This window comes from Barbatula barbatula (genome assembly GCF_947034865.1).
Source record: "Barbatula barbatula genome assembly, chromosome: 20".
Taxonomy (NCBI): Eukaryota; Metazoa; Chordata; class Actinopteri; order Cypriniformes; family Nemacheilidae; genus Barbatula; species Barbatula barbatula.
In genome coordinates, this window is record NC_136783.1 from 13,486,531 (window position 1) to 13,501,671 (window position 15,141).

At 35.3% G+C, this 15,141-nt stretch overlaps 3 protein-coding genes across 18 annotated transcripts in view; all 3 read right to left on the bottom strand.

Annotated features, from left to right (window-relative positions):
• Window positions 1-289: 289 nt before the first annotated feature.
• Window positions 290-3,090, bottom strand: LOC306909858 (uncharacterized protein). 2 transcript variants are annotated; one of them, XM_079483948.1, is made up of 7 exons: window positions 2,887-3,090; window positions 2,217-2,288; window positions 1,728-1,767; window positions 1,404-1,504; window positions 1,201-1,290; window positions 1,068-1,114; window positions 290-960 (listed from the first exon to the last, which is right to left on the bottom strand). In XM_079483948.1, exons 1-7 carry the CDS (start codon window positions 2,936-2,938, stop codon window positions 688-690), a joined length of 675 nt encoding a protein of 224 aa, XP_079340074.1. In that variant the 5' UTR covers window positions 2,939-3,090; the 3' UTR covers window positions 290-687. The 2 variants fall into 2 exon arrangements, with proteins under 2 accessions (XP_079340074.1, XP_079340075.1); XM_079483949.1 differs by lacking the exon at window positions 2,217-2,288 and having other exon boundaries at window positions 2,887-3,052.
• Window positions 3,091-3,603: 513 nt separating this feature from the next.
• Window positions 3,604-8,870, bottom strand: golt1a (golgi transport 1A). 2 transcript variants are annotated; one of them, XR_013788073.1, is made up of 6 exons: window positions 8,759-8,870; window positions 8,495-8,586; window positions 6,628-6,806; window positions 6,363-6,426; window positions 4,237-6,140; window positions 3,604-3,955 (listed from the first exon to the last, which is right to left on the bottom strand). XR_013788073.1 is itself a non-coding variant. In XM_079482739.1 (5 exons), the coding sequence occupies exons 1-5, from the start codon at window positions 8,781-8,783 to the stop codon at window positions 6,099-6,101; spliced, it is 402 nt and encodes a 133-aa protein (XP_079338865.1). In that variant the 5' UTR covers window positions 8,784-8,870; the 3' UTR covers window positions 3,604-6,098. The 2 variants fall into 2 exon arrangements, 1 of the variants encoding a protein (XP_079338865.1); XM_079482739.1 differs by having other exon boundaries at window positions 3,604-6,140.
• A 271-nt stretch (window positions 8,871-9,141) lies between these two features.
• plekha6 (pleckstrin homology domain containing, family A member 6) overlaps window positions 9,142-15,141 on the bottom strand; it is a 59,686-nt gene continuing 53,686 nt past the window's right edge. For all 14 annotated transcript variants that reach the window (XM_079483256.1, XM_079483258.1, XM_079483257.1 and 11 more), the window contains 4 exons: window positions 14,861-14,994; window positions 14,611-14,753; window positions 13,777-13,867; window positions 9,142-12,009 (listed from right to left, as the gene is read on the bottom strand). In XM_079483256.1, the coding sequence (XP_079339382.1) occupies window positions 13,779-13,867; window positions 14,611-14,753; window positions 14,861-14,994 (366 nt within the window). In that variant the 3' untranslated portion in view covers window positions 9,142-12,009; window positions 13,777-13,778. The remainder of the gene's footprint in view (window positions 12,010-13,776; window positions 13,868-14,610; window positions 14,754-14,860; window positions 14,995-15,141) is intronic.

A 15,141-nucleotide genomic window follows, 5' to 3' on the forward strand; every position in this document is an offset into this window, starting at 1 on the left:
CACAAAGTCAAATGCACTTGCATGACAGATCATGCATGCAGAACTACACCACCATGTGGCGGAACATTGTCACTTTAAGGCATTGCGAAATATTAATGTATGATATTGAACATACATCCTTATTTATAGCGGTGCTTAAACATGGTATGGCGAAGTATCAATATTCTAAATGTCCTTATTTTAACGAATGATGTTTTTCTTCACTCCTTGTTTATTGCATGATTTGTATGGTTCCTTCCAAATGACAAACGATGATTGGTGGTAGAAGAAACATAATGTACACATATATGAAGAGGCAAGAGGCATGTTTATTATTAGAGTGCAGTAAATGATAACTGCACATCTACAGTAAAGCTGTTATTTATTACTGTTGGCCTTTCACATACGTCTGGTTGTTCCTTCCTGAGAGGATGTGGTGTTTTACGATCTGAACATATTTTGAAATGTGCACATGAAAAAGCATTGGAATAGATGCCCCCCATCCATTTTGTTGACACAACCAAGCAAAAACACAAAAAGCAAAGGGTTATTTTCTCTCAAGCAATTATTTAAAAATATTACTGGTACACTAAAATATCAGGGCCTATATAATTCTACACATGCATGGTTTTGTAACAAATTGCTCAACAAAACCAAATGAGATGTTGTGGGACTATAATCTTCGCATGACTTCTGTACTTACATCCTTTATTTATCTGCTTTAAGAAAAACAACCTTGGAGTAATGGACTGCAGATTCAACGCTTGTGTCACTACTGTCGCTTTCATTGCCATCATCACAGTTTTTCTGATCTTTCTCGGTGATAATTTTCTGGGGTTCAGTGACATTCTCGTAGTCTATGTCACGTGTTTTTTTATTATTTAAATCCAATGTTCCCTCTGAAATATTGATGTAATCCATATCCTTGCAACGGTAGTGGAGACTCACATACCGCTGACAGCTACTGGAAATGTCTGCCAACTGACATCCAAACAAAACAAAATCCAGTAAAAAACAATACAAGCGAAGAAACATAACATCTCGATTGCTTTTAGATAAGGGAGAAGTCAATTTTTTTAATTACTTACAGAGCCTTCGTGACTTTCAGAACTGGTTGTGGATGAGTCACATGCACCTAATTGTTGGAAAGGCAAAAGTTTAGTGTGAAAGCCTCAACAGATGAATTGTAAGACAGGGGAATTATTATTAAATGGTCTGTACCGTTGACTGAAGGAGGGCAAACATTTTCTGCACAATTTTGACTCGAAGGGGTTGATTCCCTGTTCTCATAAGTACATGTAACTCTCATGCCTGAATTTTAAACACAAATGTCTTGACTGTCATGAAAAGCATTACAAAAAAATACAATCATATTTAAAGTTAAATTTCAGAATAAATGAAGAGTATAAACATTATACACGTACCATGTCTCGCACTCCATTCTCTAAACAGTAATATTAGGAGAAAGATAACCATGGCAGCCAGAAAAAAGATGATTCCAATCACCAAAGGATTAATAATATCACTATGAACAATACAAAGCAAAGGTGGATCACAACCATGATCATAAAATCAAATGATCAAGGCAGCCAGATGAAAATTTCATAATGCTATTTCTGTGTGCTATTTCTTCATTGTATTGTTAATCCTTTCAGGTTTTGCAACTTTCTTTCGTTTACATGCTCATTATTCTATATCATATTCAAAATGCGGATTTCCTGCATTGACAGTTTCAAAATTATTCATACCAAAGGGTTTTGTTTCCACTTGAAGCCTCTGTTGGGGAACCTGCAAAATTCAATACAATCATTTTGGATTAAAACAAACGAACATAAAGACAATAGTCTAGTAAAAACTTTATTTTTATCCCAGCACTGAGTCAAAAAGCCACAAAGGCAACCATTTGGTTAAATTAACCCCAAACATGTATCTGACCCAATAATGGGTTAGACAACACCACATTTAGGATTAAAACAATAAAGTAAAGGGTTTATTTGGTTCGTCCCTGTTTTACTACTATTAAGAAATCATTGCATTGCAAGATGATGCATGTACATGAATGTCACAGAAGGTATACTCTTCTCTTACTCATCAATCACATTACAGCAGACTATATGAATAGTCCACTATGTTTCTGATACACATTCTGATGTAATAATAATAGACCAATCGATGATGACATTTATACTGGCTTTATAAAGTTAGATCTTGGGCACTATGATCTGAATTTCTCTCACCATTGTTATTGGATCTCGTTGATGTGTTATTAGCTGTGGATGCCACTGGAAAATGTGACTGTAAAAACCCAGCTAAAATAAATTATAAGAAAAAATGCTTGTTGTTAGATTATGGGACTTTAGCCTGGTTTTCAGGTGCAAAGCAGATTTGTAAATAGCCTCAATTGATTATTTACACCAGATCAATGTTGTATACAGTATACTACTGGGTACTCTAAAAATGATGGTTTGTTTCAATATGTGCTTTGATAATAGACAAAACCAACCATTGGGTTGAATTAAATTACAATAAATAACATTATTACAATAAAAATTTTTGGACTGAAATAAACGTTGCTTCTTTGTAAATTAAGTGCCTCATTTAAGAAAATATCAAATGTACCTGTTCAAATATTGAATGAATGTGATCGATGTGTTTTTAAATTAATCGTTTTTTTGTGTTTACATGTTATTGTAATATTATGGTTAAATAAATAATCGTATTCATTTTCTATTTAAATTTTTGACTAGTTTATTAAAATGTTATAATGTAATTAATGATTTAATATTCCAGGAATAATCTTCACACAATTAGCCAGTAACCACAATTTTCTTTTAACTGAAATTTGATCTAAATATATTTTTTAAATTTCTAATGACAAATGTCTGTAATGTGTGTAATGTGACTTACCTTCCAGAATGTGTAAAACTGTAAAACTGAAGACAGGCTGTTTAATCCGCATGATGATTTTAGAAGCACTAATATTCTAAGGATTTCAAATCTCTTTTACAGTGATATATTTCACTTATCTAAGTGTTTATCAAACCTCCCTTAAAGCACAACCACGGAAACTCTCAATGATTACCATCTAGAGTCAGTGGAAACTTGTGGTGTATCATCAGTCATGTTTAAACACGGCAAATAGGCAACATCTACAGCAGAGAAATCCTACCGATTGGCAGGAATACTTTAAATGTTAAAATGTGTAACTAAACATAGTTTTCTTTGATTAAGCTATGTCACGGAAATTCTGCCAGATGTTTTTAGATTAAATCTTTCAGGCTATTATTGATTTTAGTGTAGTGTAGTGTATTCAACAGAACAAACAGTGGTCAAGTTTATGTCATTTTAAAGCCACCATTTTAGTAATTATTATCAGTCTTAAGTGATAGTGACTTGCTAAATTTGACTGAGGTTGAATGTGCAGCATCTTAAACAAATCGAACATAAGTAAATCCAGAAAGAATAAGAACATGTGTTTTGGCCTTAAAGACACATAAGATTGAAAAAAGTATTTTTTTCAGATTTCGTTAATCATAAAACATTTTCTATATATTCTGACAAATAAAGTGATCCTTTTCCTTAAATGATACTTTGTGTCATCATCATAGTAGGCAAACAGAATCTGAGATCAGCGGGGTTTATTCAGTAACAGCAACATGTGTCCTCAATAGAATCATTACTGTTTACTACATAATATTGATAGATACATATTACTTTACAGGTATCTGCTTAAATTCTGCAATCGTGTTCTGTTCTCTCTTCCCATAGCGAAGGCCGAAGGAGTTGAGATTGTAGTACGCCAGATTCTGTCTCCTCTTCGTGAAAGGTCTTTCTGGAAACCACCACCATGTGCTCTTCTGAGGACCTGAACCTAAGATTGGATTGGTTACACCCATGGAAATGTGTGCTGAGGGTTTAGAAGACTTAACATCATTTCCTCTGAGAACTCTCAGAGCTGTTTCTGCTGGAGATTCATCTGGAGATATAAAACAATGTGTCACTAATATATATGAATAACTTAATAATATTATTGTCCAATAAATAAGTATTGTAGATTCTGTATGTATTGTAAAGCATCACTATAGACACTACCTTCACAGTTTAGGCACAACATGGAATTAATTATAAATAAATAATGCTATAATATAAACAAGTACTGTTAAATGAAGGTGAAAAGTGGTTCCTCAGTCTGTTCAATAAAACAGATATTATCATTAAATAATTCACACAACTTAAAATAACACTAAAAGAATATACCTTCTGGGTAGTATTGAAAAGGGCCTGATGGGTACATATTTCCAATCCCGAATGACAACATCAAAATGATGGTAACTAGCACCATTTTAAATGTTTTTGAATATCTGCAAGAAGGAGATACATCACAAGTGATTATTTTCAGACAGGATCCATTTAAAAGATGATGAATTACTTGGACGGTATCTGTACAATGGTTTCCTGTGCACAAGTTCAGACACACACATATACAGTGTCCTATCAAATGCAATATTTACACACAGACACACACCTTCACGCTTCAAAGGGACCATCAAAAGAATCAGATATTAGTCTTTCACCTAACATCTACTGTATGCTAGTCTGTTCCAAGAAAAAGCATCACCAACTTGTAAAAATATTGATTTTATACTAAAAAAGGCAGTTTATACTAGTTTATGGCGAGAACCAATCATATAATTCTGCGATCACCGAATGTAAATGCAATACAAAATGAAAAAAACAACAACAACAGTGTAATTCTATTAAACATATTGGATAACTTTAATCACACAATGATCCTTTCTTGGGTTGGCTTTACCTGATTTACCACCTGTGAAAACACCAAACATAAAATACTTCTTTCACATTATTATAAAAAATACATGTTTTTTATCTGAGGCCTGTATCGAAGTTAAAAGCAAAGAGCATTCCACAAGACAACAGAACTATGCAAGTAAAGTGCTCACCTTTCTTAACACTTGCTGGTGTGGATGTTGTGTTTGGAGAAGGATACTGAGTGGTTGATCAAACCTTCAGGCACAGTTCATGTATTTTATACGTTGATATTACCTGCGTCATAGGTCCCTCAGCGGGCCATGGACCTCCAACATTCCCTCTGATCTTGTCTTTTTAAACCAGGGTGCATGCAGCACACATCCATTTCACAGAAACACATCTTCATGTATTAACTGGAGTATATGTATTAATTTGAGTTTCTATTTTTGGATACTTGATGAAGTCAAATGGAATAGAAATGAAATGATCAGAAAATAAAAATACGCATTCATTACTCAGCTGAGAGTGTGGTCAACAAACTGTAAACAGGATTTTTACCTGCGTTGATCTTGAGAAGAAAATGTGCGAAAAACAGACAGGAAGTGCAGACTTATGTACAGTATGTCTCACACACAGTGAAAACAATATACTGATTTTGTAGCATATTTATTGTTTTATGTGGACCAAAAAAGCATTTTTAATAAATTAAATTGTAAACGATAAAAAAATGCTAAACATATTAACTGAAACACTGGACGTTATTATTTATTCAACAAGCGCTCTTGAAAATAAAGGTTCCAAAAAGGGTTCTTCGCAGTGATCCCATTATGTTTAGTTTCTCAATTAACGTTTTCTAAAAGATACATTTCTTTCTTACATTTATATAGTATATTTTTGGTCATAAGCAACCCGGGTCCCTGTTTTTCACGATATAACTAAATTTAACCAACAGAACATGTAAAACTGAATCGAAATGTTAAACAAATATCTTTAGAACTTAATTTTACATGAATAGGTGAAAAATACAAATAATTGAAACAGAAAGTGCCTCTGGACCAGGGTTGCTTTTGTCTTGCAAAATGGTATTTTTTCAGCTGTAGAGAACCAATTGTGCAATAAAAAGGTTCTGTGGATGTTAAAGAGAAAACATGCAGTGTAATAACCGAACCTTTATCCTTGTGTAAGGTTTAAATATAAACACAAATATTAAAATAAACCTTATTAAACAATGTATCACAGTTCATACAAAATAACGGTGTTCAACAGTGCATTGCAGTGGAGCATGCAGTCCTTGTAAGACCTTTTTTATTTTCCTCACCGACTGCTCCAGAATATCTTGATGGCCGCTTTTAGACCCTTGATGAGCTGCTTCCTGATAGCTTGTTATACATCTAAGAGAAAGAACAGAAATTTGGGAATTGTTTGAAATAACCACTTCTCATCAGAATGTGGAAGACGGCCATGATGTTTGCCATGTTTTGAAATGTCTGTCATGTTTTTGATAATGAAGTGTTTCATTATTGAGTTGCAAAAATAACTACTTTGGTTGTGGTTGTGTTAATAGCTAGATTTCAGAAAATAATTTCTTTATTATAACTGTTTGTCTTCCATACCGTAGTTAAAAAGGGTATGTTCAAGGCTGTTCCAAAAAACCCAACGACCATTGGGAAGAATGATCTGGAATGACACAGAATTACGCAAAGAACATTCAAAGCATTGCCACATACTGTATGTATTTTGGCTTAAGTGATTTTATTGTAAATTAATTTGAAACTACATGTATTCAAGTTAGTTTGATGCTGGATAATATTCATGACTAACTATGGAGGCATTTATTTTGATTAACTTGTGCTGATGTGATTCATAGGTTTTACTCACTTAAATAGAAGCACAAAGCCATAGCTCTCTACCAGCATGCCAATACGAGGCCATTTTAATAACACCAAAGCCACACCCCCTAGAAAAAAGGTGGAGCCTCTGAGCTTCTGTTTCTGGAAGAAAAAGTGGGCCGTCCTCTTAAAGCCAATGATAAATGCCAGGCCTGACAGGAACAGGATCTGCTTAAACAGTGACATAAGTAAGAATGACTTTCTAGAACTTCTGTTCAAAACATGCATATTTTAAAACCATTCAGACCATTCATAAAATGTTTTAGTTTAACTTTTGTCTACCATTTTAACCCAGTTCAACAAATATATTTTATTTACTCCAGTTATTATGTTAACCACTCTGTGACAGTCCCGAGGCGCAGAACAGAACAAGGAAATGAAAAGTAAAAACGTCAATATCAGTTCACCTCCACATATCTCTGTCGCTTATAAAATAATTCTATGTGTGTGAACGAGCTTTATAATTATATTCGGGAGAGACTGTGTTTGTGTTATAACGTATGTTATCCCTCTTATTTTGTTTTTCAATAAAAGTTTGATTAGTTCCAGAAAAAGTATGTTTAACCTACACTACTATTTTATTGTTGTGTTTTCATTAAATATCAATGAAGTACAATATATCATGTCATTCGTCTCATTCTTTTTGATAATAATGAATAATGTTAATAATACTTTTTGATTTAAGGAAAGTGGGAAATCTAAATGTCTAACATGGAAGCTCAAAATAAGTTTAATGTTCACTGGGAACATTTCCTCACCGGCACATTGTTACTTATATTTGGGAAAGTTATTTCATTTATTATTTGATTGTTTTAAAGCATTTTTTGTTAAAGGTGTTAAATGTCAAGTTCTAGATTATATAAGTGAAACACCATTTTCAAGGAATACATAAATAGCCTACCATTATTTGGGGTTTATTAAGTTGTTATAAGCAAAGTTAAAATAAAAAATAGTTTAGCCTTTTATCCGATTAATCGAAACAACAATCGTCCAATTATTTGATTATCAAAATAATCGTTATTTAGCTAATTTATTGTGTATGTGTGAATAAGAACTTTATGTACTTTTAGTAGTTTTTAATCCATAGTTAAATTTATTTTCAGATGTGTTATTTATCTTTTCAGCATCGTGTATCTGTTTTCAATCCATTGTTTTATTAGTTTTCAAATGTTTTATTCATCTTTTTGGAATTCAGCATGTTGTTTTTACAGCAGCCCCAAACGGAAAAACAGCTCTACAGAGCGTGTTTCGTCAATAAATCGTAGCAAAGAACGCAACAACATCTTTGTACTGTGAGAGCCGCCATAGTGCTTATAAAGGGATGGGTGGAGTATGCCGTTGGTTGCATTTCAACACCTTACCACTAGATGTCGCTACATTTCATACATATTCTTATTTGGGTTTGGTTGAACATTTATATTCAGACCAGTAATTTTACAAGAAATATCTGAATCAAATTAATGAAGGGATTGTGAAGAGAAAAGCATGCAACTGAACTGAACTAACAAAAGCATGATTACAGTAATACCAAAAGATCCAAGAACACAGCAAAACATATTGTGAAACTTAAATTCTTCTTTCTCCTATTTGTACAGTGTCAAAACACCCTGGTCTGAATGTAATGTATTGTCTGTTAAATTTTTTTTGCTCGCTTAATATAAGGTAGTACAGTTCAATTTTAGGACATCAGGATCAGGTAAATTTCAAAGTTTATTTAAAAGCAACTACTGTGTGCATGAATGTTTTCATTTTTGTGTCTCTTTTCATGTTAAATATGACTAAGGTTCAAGTGAACTTCTTGGGTCATGTTTAGACAATTCAAAGGAAGTAAAGTTGCAACATAGGATTGTACTTACATTCCCAAATGCCAGCAAGACAGAGTCAAAGTACAGAAGCACTCCAAACAGCACAAAGAACACACCAAATCCAGACAAACCCACACCGATTTCTAGAACCCAGTCAGGACAGAGACACCTGCTTTATACTTTAATGAACATGTCTTTTTTTAAATCAACTGTAGCCACAATAAGTGGAAAAGTTACTGTGGTAATGTTATTGAGGTGCCCTGTGTGGAGACCCAAAATTTAGTCATTCATATTGAGCTGGATAAAGAAACTTACTCTGAAACTCAGTGATTGTGATCATGTTTCCTCGCTTGCCTTAAATCATCTGTTGTAGTTCTTTGGTTCTTGCCGGTCTGGCTATTTCACATGAATTCTTGACTTTTGAACCCAGCTGCATGGTGAACATTAACCAAGCAAAGAGAGAGAGAGCGAGAGAGAGAGAGAGAGAGAGAGAGAGAGCGAGAGAGAGAGAGAGAGAGAGAGAGAGAGAGAGAGAGAGAAAGAAAGAGAGAGAGTGTGTGTGTGTTTGTCTGCTTACATTATGCATATTGCATCTTTATCTTATCCCCATGCACTTCGCTCAGCCCACAATCTAGAATCTGACAGCCGATGTTGATACATCCACCCTAGACACCATCCTTTAAAAATCAATGACCATTAACCTCAACAGCATTGTGTTTTATTTTCACAAAAAGTAATGGTGCATTATAATATAGCATAGCGTCTATAAGAAAACAAAAAAGCTTACAAATAAAGCACAAATAAACAAATCAAACTCAAATGATCTAAAACCCACTTGGCAGATCAAGAAATTTACTGCAATCAAGCTACAACATTTTTAAGTGCATTTCTAAACTTTAGTGAATACCCACGTTGCAGTGCCTTCCACTATTATTGGCACTATTATAAAGATCAAAAGGAGACACAATGCGGTTTATTTTACAGCCTTTTCTGTACAGGATTTCTGTAAAAATATTTAAGAATGTTGTATTGACCAAAATTTGACTTAACAGTCTGTTTCATTACAGGGTATTTCTTTGCCAACTTGTGACTCAGACTTAAACTTCTTCAACAATAAAAATTATTAGTTCATGAAAAACATATCTCATTTAGGAACTATTACTATTATAAGTGCAGTACAGTATTCAATATTATATTGACACACACCACACTGTATATACAGTATATCTAATTATCGTAGCGAAGCAATCTGTTATGTTGCTTTTAAGAGTTTTGTAATTTGCATAGGACATGTGGATGTTGTCTGATGGATGTACAAACGCTTCTGAAGAATGGATATATAAACAAATTCAGATGTTTTTTTAAATACATTCACTTTATTGCATGAGGGTACTTCTAAAGCAAGCACATTAAGTATTGTTTATCTTGACTGATTTGCATAGCTCAAGCAGTTTGTTTCTTTTTACTTGAAAAGAGCATTAGTTACTGTCTATATGAAGACATACAGTATTAGATTTGAAAAATATTTACACAGATCCATGTGCTTATTCTGTATTTGTTAATCCCACTTTATATGCTACATATTTGATCAAATATTAGACATTTCTGCTTTGACTATCCAACAGCAACTTTAACCCAATCCAATTACTGTACGTAAAACATAACACTTACAAACCACTTTTAAACAAGCCCTTCAAAAAGATGCTTTGAAGTTCAGATGAATAAATTAAAAATATCAGAATCAATCAGTATTCCCCATACCGTGAAAATTCAAAACACTCTTAATCATTTTACAAATGTAACCAACCGGACCTCATTTTATACATCTGTGTTATTAGAAAAATATGATTCGTTTTGACAAAAACAATAAAAATAAATCTTTGTCTGTCCCTTCAGGGCTGTTTTTGCTTGGTGATGATAAGTAACCTGTTCCTTTAGAAACTCTTTTACAGATAACGTACTGTGTTTGTACCTCGATTTAGGGTTTTGGATATAGGAATAACACGATCACAATATCAGTGATAGTGCGCCTTATTGTTGATGAGAGAAATAAAAACATGACACAGTTCTGTGAAACAAATTCTCAATTAAGAGAGTTAAACCAAAGACTTTTACATCTTTAAAAAAGACAAGCACAGTTTACGGGCTAACAACTTGCATGGCATTTCCGAAGTTTCAGTACGAGGAAAGATACACTCTCCAGTCACGACCTCCAAGTACAAAACAGAAGATTTTTTATTTGGCAAATCGTACTTTACGTTTCGTTACATTAGAATCAAGCTGCTTGATAGATAAAATGTTTCACCAGTGCTAGAAAAATAATCCAAAATATTGTTCCATTTAATATCATGTGAAGTCTATATTTACACGTAAAAGTGTGCCGTGGCAGAAACATAGCCAAAGGAATCTCCAAATGGCACAATGATCCACAAATAAGGGCTTTGTATATTCTGTCGGGGTGACAGGTTTTGATATAATTTAATGAAAGTATATACAGGCTGTAATGCAAGTTGCTGGCCCCACATCAACACACATTGTGTTTCAACAAGCAGACTTACACCTCTAAGGACACTTCCAAATGTTTAGCTTTCTCTATAATCTACTATTCAAGAGCGCTCACAAGTATTTACCGTTTTTGGTAACTACTGTTCTAGCAGTAAAGCACTATGATGCGTCCACATGGCTTTGATGCAAAGATTAGAGTAAAAGTCATATCAATATATAAGCTTTCTTTATAGACGTACACTGTAAGTAAAGACCAAAAAACAATGGTTTAAAAGACTGCAATTCTGACAGGTTGTACTCGGCTGGCAAGGAAGAGGGTTTGTGAGCCCTACGTTCAGTATGGAAAATGAGGCCAGGAAAAGTCACAGTGAGTCTGGCCTTGAACTCCTTTTCTGGAGAAATGAAGGTGATGGAGGGAAATGGCTCCTTCATCTAAAGTCTGTCAATTCGGGCATCCCAACATGAATCCACAGAGTTCAATTGTGTTCGGAACAAATCATTATCCTCTCTCCTCTTATGACTTCCAGATAAACTGAGCTCGACAACTTTGCCGTAGTCCTTACTTTACCATGGCTAGTCTCCTCCGGTCAAATCTCCAACTTCCCATCTCTACAGGTCTCCATCCCACGATCCTTCCTGTCAACGTACTTCTGTCTGCAGAATCCACCCTGAGCGGCTAAACTCTACCCTTTCATTTTCTGTAGGCCTATATGCTCCAGTCACTGTAATGCGACCAAGAGCAAATATGAACATGTAAACATATTTCACATCCTGGCTAGTTTTGTAGCTATGTGACTGTCATCCTCCGAAACAACTGTTGTTAATTGAATTATGTAGTTCTGTCGTGGTTTCCACTGAGTTCTTAAACAAGAAGTGCAGGAGGCAGATGATCCTCGCTGTATTCACAGACCTCCGCAAACATCCAAACACTTTGAAATATTTCTCAGCGTGGTGTTATGCAATGTTTGGCAGAGGCGAAACATATTTTGGTGGTTTTCATCTTGATCCGCTGGACACTCAGAAGGGTTCCCCATCAAATTTGGTAGCTGCAAGTGCTTGAGCTGGAAACATTCGAGAGGATGAGGGAAAACAAGGAGAAGAACAAAAAGACATTTTCAGTGAGTGATGCATTTTCTATTAAACAAAGGAATAACAGCCTTTGTTTTTTTCAAAGCACGCACACAAAAAGGTCTGTCATACTAACACACTCTATGCATACGCATCTAGGCTACTAAGCAAGATGTCATGTGCTATCGCCAGTGTGATTTATATAGCAAGACATTGTTCCATTAGCATTCCCTTTCATCTGACTGCCACTGGCAGTTGTTCAGCTGGGGCATTCCGACCTGATGGTATGTGACCTGGATGCAGTGTGTGGACACATCCGAGAAACATTGTTTTTTTAGCCAGTAATGCGATTAATCTCTCTATGTTGTTTTTGAGGCAGCAGCGGTTAAGGAAAAAATCTTTTTCCAGCTCCTCAAAGCCTTTTCAAAAAGAGATATTGGTTTAAAAATACACTACACACCGTATGAATACATATCTTGCTGTGTCCTTCAGAAATCACATTTTGTCTTTTTTCTTTTTGCCATAAATCATTAGTCACCCTTTATGTTTGTCAGTGGGTTTTGCAAATATCTAACAAGTAAAAAGTATTAAAAGTGCTTGTCAACTTTGACAACACAGTATTTAATCATATTTAAAGAAATCTGTATATCCTTTGAATTTGGACATTCAAGGTCTCGGAAGGACAGCAACGATATATACAAATAGCAGAAATGAGTGATAAAATACAGAAACATGTTTAGCCCCTATAATGGTGTTGTTATATTATCTACCAGCAGGGGCAAACTGTCAAAGCTAATCCTTACTAACATGGTTGTTTGCAAATGTTTCTTAGCTAGTATTTATAATTTGATGAGAGGATGTTGCAAAGACACTATAGCAGACTTATCATAACATGTCTGGTTCTGCAGCCAGCTATCTTTTAGGTCATGGCAGAGAACACTTTGTTTTATTTTTGTCTGCACAGGTGCATTGGTCTAGTGTTTGCGTCTGTTAGTGTGTACTTGTTAATACACGGAACCTGTATAAGAAAATAAATTGCCATAAAATGTAATTTGCATAGTCAATGCATAATCTAATAATTAAACTATATATAATCTGAGGAGGTTCATGAAAATTGACGGCATGTCAATTGTGTCACGTTATTTAAAAAGTGTGTAGAAAAGTGTAAAAATCAGTTAAAATATTCCACTCATGAAACACACATCAAAACATCCCTTAAAAGACTTGTGTATGTTATAAGGTGAAAATAAATATTTTTGGCCAGAGATCATTTTTTTCAGAATAAATAAAAGCTTAATGATTGCAGATGTCTATGTAGGATTTAAGGTTGTTTAGTCATTGAAAATATTCAAAACGAAATTCTGGACAATAAAAGCCAGCTGCAGGAGCCTGTGAGAAACGGCTATCGTAAGAGTTTGTGTGAGAAACTGCTAAAGTTATAGCATTACACCAAAATACTGTGTAAAAAAAGCTTTAACACTTGCCTAAACACACAGTCAGGCTGCTCCTAAAACAAGTTCACACTTAATTACATTATAAAAGCCCTTGGGTATATAGTATTGCACCCGTTTTACAAAACACTGGCTTAATATAATATTGCATACTAATGCAATAATAGTATTTAAAGAAGTACCCCTCAAAGGAATTCAGCTATGTTTACATCTGAAAAGCCAGCCTTACTAAAGGGATACAAGGGCTATAAGGAGCAGGACAGTTCAGGGAGCGGGGGTGGGGTTTGTCGTGTGATGGGCGGAACTCACCTTCACACCTTCATGATGTGGGAGGAGTCAGAGTAGTCAGCAGAAGGGAGCAGGCTGGTTGGGGAGGCAGGGGGACTGGGGATGCACTGGACTGCAATGTAGTGGTGTCATGGGGAAACAAAAATATGGGGCAAAGGAAAACGAGTTGTGGATCAGAGAGGTGATGAAACACTCTTCTCGCAGAGCCACAAGCCAACGGGTAAAATGAAGAGGAAGGATCATGCTAACTGCATTTTTGACATACAGATTATGAAATGACACGAAAGAAAACTTTGAAGGATCAAATCACTATAATGCTTAAATATTTTTTGTTTTAATAAACAGGCTAGATCTTTATGAAATGCTGATAGCAAAGGCATTTTAAACTAAATATAAGCTCCAAATTGCACATGAATTGAAGGATGTAACTTAAGGCAAAATGATGAAGATGGTTCTATTTAATCCAATTTTTTATCAAGTCATGCTTAACATGCACTTGTATGCGTATTAGATTTAACACCTGAATAGATTCATAGTCATTCCTTAGTCCAAATGTATCTCACTCTTCCTCTGTGAATCTAGATGAAACTAGACAGCGTTGTTCTTCATTGCAGAGGTTGCACATTAGAGACGCTCTAAGAGCTTCTATGTTTTGAATGCTAAAACAGATTGCAGTAAACATCTGAAATATAAAAAATACATTGAGTAATAATTATAATCAAAGTGCGACCTCAGCACTGAAGTTTGGGAAATTTGAGGAATAAGTGACAGAATGTGACAGTGACAGCGGGGTTAAAGGTCAGACAGAGGGGGTCACAGCGCGCCCAGACTCCTCAGGGAGGCAGGCGTCCTCACCGGAGAGCAGCCGGCTGCGACGGGAGGCCTCGGCGGCCAACGCGCAGGAAATCTCGATCCGCTTCTCCTGCTCCTGAAGTTGCTGCTCTGAATTACTGGGTCCCTCCACCGGCCCGTCCAACACCGGCACCACGTTCTGCATGCTGGAGGACAGAGATCGACCATTAGTGACCGTTTACTCATGTAAAGCAATTCATTTGACCACTGTTGGTACGTAAGGTGCAGCAGGGGATGTGATGTGCAGTCATACCTAGATTTGGCAATGAGCGTTTTGATTCGCTCTACTTTCTTTTGCTTTTCTTGAAGCTCCTCAGGGCTTAGAGGTGTGCTGGGCTCCATTTCTAAGTAACGCTCAGGAATCAGGACCTTCTCTGGAGCAGACATCTGTAGACAAGAGGAAAGAACAAAGTCACATTCACATAAGAACTCTCTTTTGCAATTGATACAAATTGAAAGAATAACTAAAAATCATCATTTACTCCAGTTTTTCATATAGATGTGAATGTGCCAGTGATGTTCCTTGTGCATGGG